The 10,121-nt window shown below is 40.6% G+C and overlaps 1 protein-coding gene across 1 annotated transcript in view; it reads left to right on the forward strand.

Moving 5' to 3' along the window:
• Positions 1-798: 798 nt before the first annotated feature.
• slc15a4 (solute carrier family 15 member 4) overlaps positions 799-10,121 on the forward strand; it is a 35,955-nt gene continuing 26,632 nt past the window's right edge. Inside the window, 6 exon segments of the mRNA XM_046871717.1 lie at positions 799-1,178; positions 2,180-2,753; positions 2,756-2,805; positions 5,517-5,806; positions 6,973-7,117; positions 8,823-8,903. Coding sequence (XP_046727673.1) covers positions 2,195-2,753; positions 2,756-2,805; positions 5,517-5,806; positions 6,973-7,117; positions 8,823-8,903 — 1,125 coding nt within the window. The 5' untranslated portion in view covers positions 799-1,178; positions 2,180-2,194.

The following is a 10,121-nucleotide window of genomic DNA, read 5'->3' on the forward strand; positions in this document are numbered from 1 at the left end:
AGTTTTTTACGCTTTAAATATTTTCATAATAGTAATAAATCAGTTAATTTAGTAAAATAAATGAATCTAATGACATATAACAGTTAATATTCCTCTTAAAGGCGTATGATTAAGTTTAAAAAAATAATCCTGACCTCATTTTATTTTATTTTATTTATTTATTTTAATCATAAAGCTCAAATTATTAATAAAAAATAATATTAAAATATAAATCTAAGATTATTAGATTTTTTATTATTACAATTGTTTTTTTATTTTTACATATTTATTTAATATTGTGCATCGTTTCATTTAATACGTTTATTTATTATTTATATAAGCAACTGTACCATCCACAGCACTAAACAACTATTATTTAATAAATAATAAATAAAAACAGTATAATTATGTTGCAGTCGACACTTAAAAAAAGAAGTAAAAGAAGAAAAAAAAAAAGTTTACCACGTGGTTATTACCAGAAAATCAGAAAACGGAAGATAAAAAAATAAAAGAAGGTAAAATAGAATTGTGTTTTTTTTATTGCTGGGGGGTATAATTAAATGTGAAATTAATAAAAAATAAAAATAAAGAAAAAAATATATAAAGTGAAATAATAAAGTAAATAAAAGATATAGGCATATAGAAAAGAATAAAAAAGTAAATGGAAAAAAAAACAGGAGCAAATTATTTAATAGAAAAAAAATACAAATAAAGAGAAAACAGAAAAGTGTGGAAAAGAAGAAAAGGAAGAGTAAAAGACGCCGCGCCGCATCAAAGCGTCGAGCAACGCGGAAGTGAAAGGGGGGTCACGTGATCGTCAGGACGCCACGCTATTGGTCAGCGTGTGCCCGGAATGAAAGCTGTGTTATTTATAAAGAGCTTATAAACATAATCGTGACTCCAAACTGCGAGTGTGAAGTCAGAATCCGGAGTGTTTTCGACTCGTGACAGCGAGTGTGTGTGTGTGAGTGTGTGTGTGTGTGTGTGAGAGAGTGTGTGTGTGTGTGTGTGAGACACTCATCTGATCCCGGGGTTTATTTCTCGGACGGATACACAGAGAGAGAGAGAGAAGAACAGGGTGTACAAACTTTTGCACGTGGATTCGTGTGTAGAGTTGGAGCTGAAATGTTGGTGGAGGAGATCAACAGCAGGCAGGTGGATGGCTGAGCTGTCACACTGAGAGAGTGTGTGTGTTTAAGGTAATGTTTACGCCTGTGTGTGTGTGTGTGTGTGTGTGTGTGTGTGTGTGTGTGTTAATAATCACGAGTTACTGTTGCAACACTGAAGCAGCTGATCAGGAGGAAATCTCAGAAATGTTTCTCTGTGTTACTCTGTTTTTTTTCCATGATTATATGAAGAGTTTTAAAACAACAACAACAACAACAACAAAACCACGTGATTCATGTGTTTACTAATTACTGTTTACTGATTAATTGTTCAAATCTCATTGAAATATGAGAAATAATACCCTCAGAACGAAAGACGCAGAATTGCACCTTTGAGTTGATATTTATTGGAGTAAAATGTGACTTATTTGAGTAAATACTTCACTTTGTGTGATGTTCATTTTGTTTCTAATCATCAAACTCAGTAATGTGACTGTATGAAGATTCTCTTTGACCAAACAAATCTATAAATCTCCAGTTTGTTTCTCCAAACGTTTGCTGAAATATTTTGCTGTGTCTCTTGTAAAACACACCAGAGATGTTCTTCACTAGATGGAGATGTTTCTTCTTCATCTCAGAGCAGTTCAGTAGGATTCAGGTGAGGTGACTGGGCAGGTGGTTCCATGATAGACATCACTCCAGACGTCTGTCTGCTTTTTAAATAACACTTACAGAACTCAGACGTGCCTTTCATCTTGTTGTACGATGAAGTTGGTTCCAGTCCAGACGGAATCGCACGTTGATTAAGTATAGAATGGGAGCCATGTTGATTCTGGATTCCTTCCACTTTCTGGAATCTTCTCTGCTCCAAAACAACCCCAAACTATTAAACTCCCACTTCCATGCATGAGTGTGGGGGTGAAGGAGTCTGATCACATCTTCTCTCCTGTTCTCCTTTTTACACAAGTTCTTCTTTTCCTGTTTGGACTCCACAGAACCTCTCCATCAGCACCACATGAAATGTTTTATTGATTCTCTACGTTCTCTAAAGGAATAATTATAATATCTGTTTATCAAACTCCTGTTTCTCTCAGGGTTCCTCAGAAGACATGTCTGGTTCGTTTAGAAGATCTGCACCAGCACCCATCATGTCGAACCAGGATGTGAGTGAGAACTCTCCTCTACTAGACAGCTCAGGGACTCTTTCCAGAGCGGAGCCGATATTCCGAGGTCGTTATCTGGCCTGCGCCGCCATCCTGCTGGCCGAGTCTCTGGAGCGCGTAGCGTTTTACGGCATCACTTCCAACCTGGTGCTGTTCCTCAACGGCAGCCCGTTTTACTGGGAGGGAACTCTGGCCAGCCAGACGCCGCTCATCTTCATGGGCGTGACGTATCTGGTGTCTCCGTTTGGAGGCTGGTTGGCCGACGCCTGCCTCGGGAAGTTCTGCACCATTGCGGGGAGCTTTGCGTTGTATTTGTTGGGAATGCTGTTTTTTCCGTTCGTGTCCAGCGATAACACTCGGGTGGCTCTGTGTGGAGAGGAGATGGCGTTTCCTGTACAGCCGGCCGAGTGCTACAGCATCAACGGATCACTTCCTGCCACCGTCAGCTGCCCGACCCGGAAAGCCTACTGCAGTCCAGTGATCTACACGGGCCTGGTTCTGGTGGCTCTGGGGTGGGAGCGGTGAAGTCAAACATCACACCATTTGGAGCAGATCAGGTAACACTATTCATGGAAAGAACACACTGTTCAGAGCAGATCAGGAAACGGCGTTCACACTGTTAGGAACAGGTGGAGCAGATCAGGTAACGGCATTCATGGCATTAACACGCTGTTCAGAGCAGATCAGGTAACACAGTTCGCACTGTTTGGAGCAGATCAGGTAACACAGTTCGCACTGTTTGGAGCAGATCAGGTAACACAGTTCGCACTGTTTGGAGCAGATCAGGTAACACAGTTCACTGTTTGGAGCAGATCAGGTAACGGCATTCATGGCATTAACACGCTGTTCAGAGCAGATCAGGTAACACAGTTCGCACTGTTTGGAGCAGATCAGGTAACACAGTTCGCACTGTTTGGAGCAGATCAGGTAACACAGTTCGCACTGTATGGAGCAGATCAGGTAAAAACATTCCAGCCTTTAACACACTGTTAGAGGCAGATCAGGTAATGACCTGTGAGCTTTAGAGAGTCAGGATCACTCGAGAGATTCACAGAGAATTCAGCTATTAATCATGTTTGGTCATGTTTTTGTTCAGGCGAATCCTGGAGTAAGAAACTTGTTACTTTCAAACTGGAACATCTGGAATTTCTGTTTTTAGAAAAAAAATATTTGTTGATCTCAAATTCCAACATTCGACTTAAATAATCATCCTTCCAAACGTATAAAATATATAATTGTTATGAATATTATTTTTAACATTTTATATTAACATTTTATGTTATTATATAACAAACTGCTTTATTTGCATATTTGCACCTGATTGGCTGTTAAATGTAACAATGTAATAACTTTCACCTTTCATTTGTTCAAATCAGGAAAAAACTAATGAACTCTTGAAATTTTGTAAAATATTGTGATTTGTTGTTATCATGTAAAGACACCAGCGTCACTACACACATCCTCATTTGACTCCTGAGTCACTTGCGTGTATATGAATAACTTGAGAAGTAAAAAAAAAAACTCTGGTGTGATCTACAAACCCGAGATGTTCCTGTGTGCAGTGTTTCTCGTGTCTTTCTGAACCCAGGCTCAGTTTCACTTCATGAATCTGGGAACACGGGGAACAGACTTGATTTCAAATTAGAGGCAGCTAGAAAAAAACGCCAGGACGGTCACAAGACCGAAACAGTGTGTGTGTGTGTGTGTGTGTGTGTGTGTGTGTGTGTGTGTGTGTGTGTGTGTGGACTCACTTCCTAATCACCAGCAAAACTGCCAGTGTTTTCTCTTCAGCTCTGACACTGTGATGATCTCTGTGAGTTTTAGGAATAATCTACAGCGATGCTCCTCATGTTCTTCTTCATATCCTTTATTTATTTGATTAATCTTCAGCACTACTTCACCAGAACTCACCACGCTGGAGCTCATGGTTCCTAAAAATGCATTTCATCCTAATCATAAACTAGAAGACGTTTTATTTGTTCAATAATTGCTACAGTGGTAATTCATCTGGTGCAATTTATTAAAGTAAGAACAACATAAAAAAAAAAAAAAAAAAATCTGCTCTGGACCCTTTAGCTCCACCCACAATTTCCAAATATGGGAAAACTTCCTGTTAAAGATTCATCCTTGGAGTTTTGGTGCATTGTGTGTATTTATCCTCAAATTTGGTGTCGAAATCCCTGAGCCGAGTCTCAACCTGAAATATTATTCCTTAACAATATGGCCGACACGTGACCAACGTTCACAGCAGGGCGGAGCTTGAGTTACACAAGAAGCTGATTGGCTGAATAACTTTTAGATTTCGGAATCTGATCAAGCTGGAATATGGAGACTATCAGCCAATCAGCTTCCAGCCTGGTGTGTGTTTACAGGAGGCTGATTGACGGCGTCTTTGGAGCACGTTACAATAAACGTGTTACGTCTGTAATACGCACCGATTCGATTTTACCTCAGGTCACATGACCTCCGCGCTCGACTCCCGCGCCATTAACGCGTGCTGTTTCCTGGGAATTTATGGCGCGTCGTAAAGGTTATTTTCCTCCAGTGGTCTTTTTTTTAGAAATGTGGATTTTTTTCGTCGTGTTGTTTAATTGGATTTCTTTTGTCACTTTAGTGAAAAGTCAGTAATTGGGTTTTTTTTCCTCCTTCAAATTCGACTCCCACACTTTAATAAAATCAAGGACACGGATATCGAGCGGGTTACAGTGCGGCTCCGTCTCTGTAAATTGGTTGAGATGAGCTCCTTTATCACACAGAGATGGGATTAGTGCTCTTCAACCCTTTCAGTGTATGAAAGAGCTGATAGGAGTATTTAGAGCGAGAACTTTTTTTTTCTTTTTTCCAAATTTTTTTTGGAGCGCTTTCATGCAACAAGAAAACATCGCATTTGGACTGGAAAAGAAGTCTGATTTTGCCAGTAATAAACCCAATGTGTGGACTTGAGCTACCGTAAAGAGCAAATGGGAGAACATCAGGTGGAGACGAGGCTCATCATTTAGATTTCTGAATCATCTCAGACGTCGCTTTCACTGCTGAATGATATTCCTCTAGCGATATCTCATCATTCTACACTAATACCAGTGCCCTCTTATTGATTACGCCCAGTGTTTATAATAAAACACGACACAGTCGATATCAGGCGTCTCCTTCCAGGTGTCATCATTGTGTCCATGTGAATAATGTCTTCTTTAATACATCACCGAGTTTCAGTTTTGTGTCATCTGTAAATGTAGATGAATGAATGAAGCCGGATGTTCCCTCTTCACAGGTGAAGGATCGCGGTCCCGAAGCCACGCGCCGTTTCTTTAACTGGTTTTACTGGTGCATTAATCTGGGTGCGATCTTGTCTCTGGGCGGCGTCGCGTACATCCAGCAGAACTTGAGCTTCTCGGTGGGATTCACCATCCCCACAGTCTGTCTCGGGATCTCGCTGGTCGTCTTCCTCCTGGGACGCACCGTCTTCATCACTAAACCGCCAGACGGCAGCGCCTTCACACACCTGGTGAAAATCCTGGCTTCAGCCTTCTGTGGAGGACCTGAGGACCCTCAGCTGTTTAGGTAAGAATTCACACTGAGGATGGATGGATGACCTGGGTAAATAATCGGATTGGTAAGAGATGGATGGATAAAGTTGATTGGTGAATGAAGAGAATCGGATTCTGATAGAAGGACGTGTAGATATTTACTATAAGGTTTATTGATGGATAGATACATTGCTGACTGGAAGATAAATGGATAGATAAATACTGTAGATGGGGAAAAAAAGTAAAATATGTAAGGATAATGAATGGACGGATGGATGGAAGGATAAGAAAAAATCTGATCTCACAATCAGTTTCTGTTAAAAATCAGCCATGACATTGGGTTCCATATGTGACATGGGTGACGTGTGTGAGGTGGGTTCTCAGGTCGATGTGGGTGACGTGGGTTCCATAGGTGAGGTGGATGACATGGGTGATGTAGGTGAGATGAGTTCCATGGTTGACATGGGTGACCGTGTTCCTGTGGGTGACCTGGGTTGAATAGGTGAGGTGGGTTCCATGGTTGTGGTGGTATCCATGGGCAATGTGGGTGAACTGGGTTTCATGGGTGAGGTGGAAACCATTGCTGAGGCGGGATGGATGAGGTGGCTTCCGTGGGTAATGTGGGCGAGCTGGGTTTCATAGGTGAAGTGCGATCTATGGTTGAGGTGGGTTTCATGGGAGAGGTGGGATCCATGGGTGAGGTGGGATCCATGGATGAGGTGGGCGAGCTGGGTTCTATGGATGAGCTGGGTTCCATGGGTGAGGTGGGATTGATAGATGAGGTGGGTTCCATTGGTAATGTGGGCGAGCTGGGTTCCATGGATAAGGTGGGTTCCATGGGCGAAGTAGGATCCATGGGTGAAGTGGGTTCCATAGGTGAGGTGGATGACATGGGTGATGTAGGTGAGATGAGTTCCATGGTTGACATGGGTGACCGTGTTCCTGTGGGTGACCTGGGTTGAATAGGTGAGGTGGGTTCCATGGTTGTGGTGGTATCCATGGGCAATGTGGGTGAACTGGGTTTCATGGGTGAGGTGGAAACCATTGCTGAGGCGGGATGGATGAGGTGGCTTCCGTGGGTAATGTGGTAATGTGAGATGAGTTCCATGGTTGACATGGGTGACCTTGTTCCTGTGGGTGACCTGGGTTGAATAGGTGAGGTGGGTTCCATGGGTGATGTGTGTTTCTTTCTCTCTATAGCAGGACAAAGCCGAGTCTCTTGGACGGAGCAAAGGTGACCTACGGAGGAAGATTTTCCGAAGAAAAAGTAGAAGAAGTGAAATCGCTGCTGAAAATCCTGCCTGTGTTTCTGGCACTCATCCCTTACTGGACCGTCTATTTTCAGGTCAGTTACACGCTTCCTGTTCTCCTTCAGCACCCAGAAGGTTAGGAGTGGAAGTTTCAGCTGAGCAAAAAGCTACAGTGTTTTTTTAAAGAATAACCAAAGTAATATTTAACCTCCTGCGTATTTCCCCATAATCACTGTGTGTTAGTGGGATGCAAATCAGCCATTGTGATGTCATCCTGCCCAGGGGGCGGGGCTTCTTTTATTCAAATAATTTAACTTTTACAGAAAATAAATAATATTAGGAATAGATCATGAAAGGAAATTCTAGTCTGGGAAAAGTTTAGTATTTTTTTATAATCTCAACATGAAGGGTTTTTTTCCCTCACATTTATTGCGTGAAGAAACTGGTCACTGTGTTTATGCCTGAAACCTGTAGGTTCTTGATCTCATGTACGTTTTAGCAGCTGCTTGTCAACGGGCAGAACTTCAGACATGAAAACGATCGCTTTGAAGTGCTTCATATATTATTTTGAAATGTGGGTTTTTTGAGGCCAGTGAAGATACAAGTTCCTCTTTCATTCTTCCCCACAGCTTTCACACCTCAACGTTTCTTTTTCACAGGAAATTCGTCTGAGGCTTTTTTCAGCTTTTGGGTTTTTTCCTCATTTAAGTAATTTTCAGAATTAGCATGAAAATATTTTCACTTTCTTTGGCGGATTTTTTTTGCTTGATGAAACAAAATTGTATCAACAATTTAAAGTCATAATTGCCAACTTTTAAGAAGCTTTGAGATAAGCCCCGCCCACTTTACCTCACAATCGAGAGAAAATTGTTTATTTTCCATTTATAAACATTGAATTTTTGTAAAGACTGCAGTACGCCCTCCAGCTCTCAGATCTCCGTCTCATTGTCCTGGGTGGCATGAGCTCTCAGCGTGATGAGGAGAAGGTGCAGTGGGCTCTGAAACGATACCAGATCCGTTTCCCACCAATTACACGTAAAGGTCACTCCAGAGTTGTCGCATTTCCTGCCACATTCAGCTTGATTTCTCTCTCGCCAGCTGTTAAGCTGCTCATTACCTCCAATTTCTCTCATTTATTCCGGCTTTAACCAGGCTGTAGCCTCTTCGTAATCTTTATAGATCTTTAGCTTCTGATCTGCTGCTTTAAACAAAGTTGTAGGTGTTGTATACACTTGCTGAAGGGAAACTGTTCAGAACATTTCACCTCCAAACTTTATCAACTGGATTCATGGATTGATTGCTGGACACATAAAGTGATGAATGGATGGATTGCAGAGATTGATAGATGGAGTGATGGGTGAATGAATGAATTGAGTGATGAGTGAATAGAGTGATGAATGGATGAAGTCATGGATGGAATGCAGAGATTGATGGAGTAATTGATAGATGGAGTGATGGATCGATTGACTGATGGATGGATGGATAGGGTAATAAAAAAAAGATGAATGGGGTGATGGGTGGATGATCAGATGGATGGGGTGATGGATGGATAGATGGATGGGGTGATAGGTGGCTGATTAGATGGATAAGGTGATTGGATGAATAGATGGATGGATGGATGGATGGAGTGATTGAAGGAGAGTTTATGTGGCGTTTGGATTGAGTGAAGATAAAATGATATGGAGTAATGGATGGATGGATGGAGCGATTGATGAGAAACTTCATTAGCATTTAAATGTGTGTGAAGAACATTTAAAAGGAAAACGAGTGCATGATGGTATGTGATGGTTGATGTTCCAGATGCAGACGACGTATTACCTGCAGAGTCTCCACCTGCGCATCCCCGGCACCGAGGCACAGAACTCCACAGATCTCCAGCAGGTGAGAGCTGAAACATCTCCTGAACCTTCTAATAGAGAGCTGTTTAGAGTCCGAGTGAGAGTCAGGTGTGAGGAGAACCTCAGTCTGCGGGAACCTCATGCAGAACCGTGGTCTCTTCAGAGTATCTGAGTTCACTTGCACCTTCTCCACCTCAGGAGCTCGTTATCTCTCTCAGTGTGCAGGTTTCCAACTCATAATCCCTACAGTCAAGCTCAACTCCTGTCTTTGTCTCTACATTTTCCATAATTCACCTCAACCCTGAACACCAGCAGCAGCCTGGGGGGATCGGGGGGGAGGGGGAGGAGGAAAAGTTTTATTTCAGAAGTATTTATAAAAGTATTATTTAATGATTGAGAGTGTTAAAGGCAGGATTGTGAATAAGATCTTTGTATAAATCAAAATCATTCTCAATATTTCCCCCCGAAAATAAAGAAAAACTAACTAATTAAACTAATTAGTTAAAAATGAAACTAATTTAAAAAGTTACATTTGATTAAATCATCAAAAATGAATAATTATGTTTGTACCTTTAATTATGCATTAGAGGTTTAAAAACATATATAAAATAAACCATTTATCAACCTGAATCCGCCAGAGAAAAACCCATATTGGTTGACCTGTACTGTGCAGCAGAGGTAGCTCTTGGTCTTCATGAGCACCTGTTTCATCATAGTGTTCAATTGTTTTGAAGACTGCACTCGGAGATACATTTAAAGTTGATAAGATTTTTTTTTTTATTAACTGTTTCCTGATAAAATATGGATTAGTACAGTAGATGTAGCAGCACTAAAAGGACTATTGACTCTGTTCTCACCAGTTCCTCTTCTGATCTCAAGAAATGTCACAAATGGACCTTTGAGGCACATGACATGAAAAGCGTTTCAGGTGACTACCTCGTGAGTCTGATAAGAGAATGCCATGAGTTTCCCGAGCTGACCTCAAAAGATAAACATAGCAATCTATATTCATATAAACAAATCTACAATATAAAACACCTTTTTATTCTATAAAATTCTGTACATGTTCCTACATGTGTTTATTGATTTAAAATTTATTTTAAAAATATATTTTATAACTTATCATAGTAAAATAAAAATAAGTTTTAAATTATTTTACAAATTATTCATTACACATTTAAAATCATTTATATTATATATATATATATATATATATATATATATAAATAACATTGTAAATAAAATGTAAATAAATTAAATA

Source organism: Silurus meridionalis, chromosome 17 (assembly GCF_014805685.1).
Source record: "Silurus meridionalis isolate SWU-2019-XX chromosome 17, ASM1480568v1, whole genome shotgun sequence".
In the NCBI taxonomy this organism is placed as follows: domain Eukaryota; kingdom Metazoa; phylum Chordata; class Actinopteri; order Siluriformes; family Siluridae; genus Silurus; species Silurus meridionalis.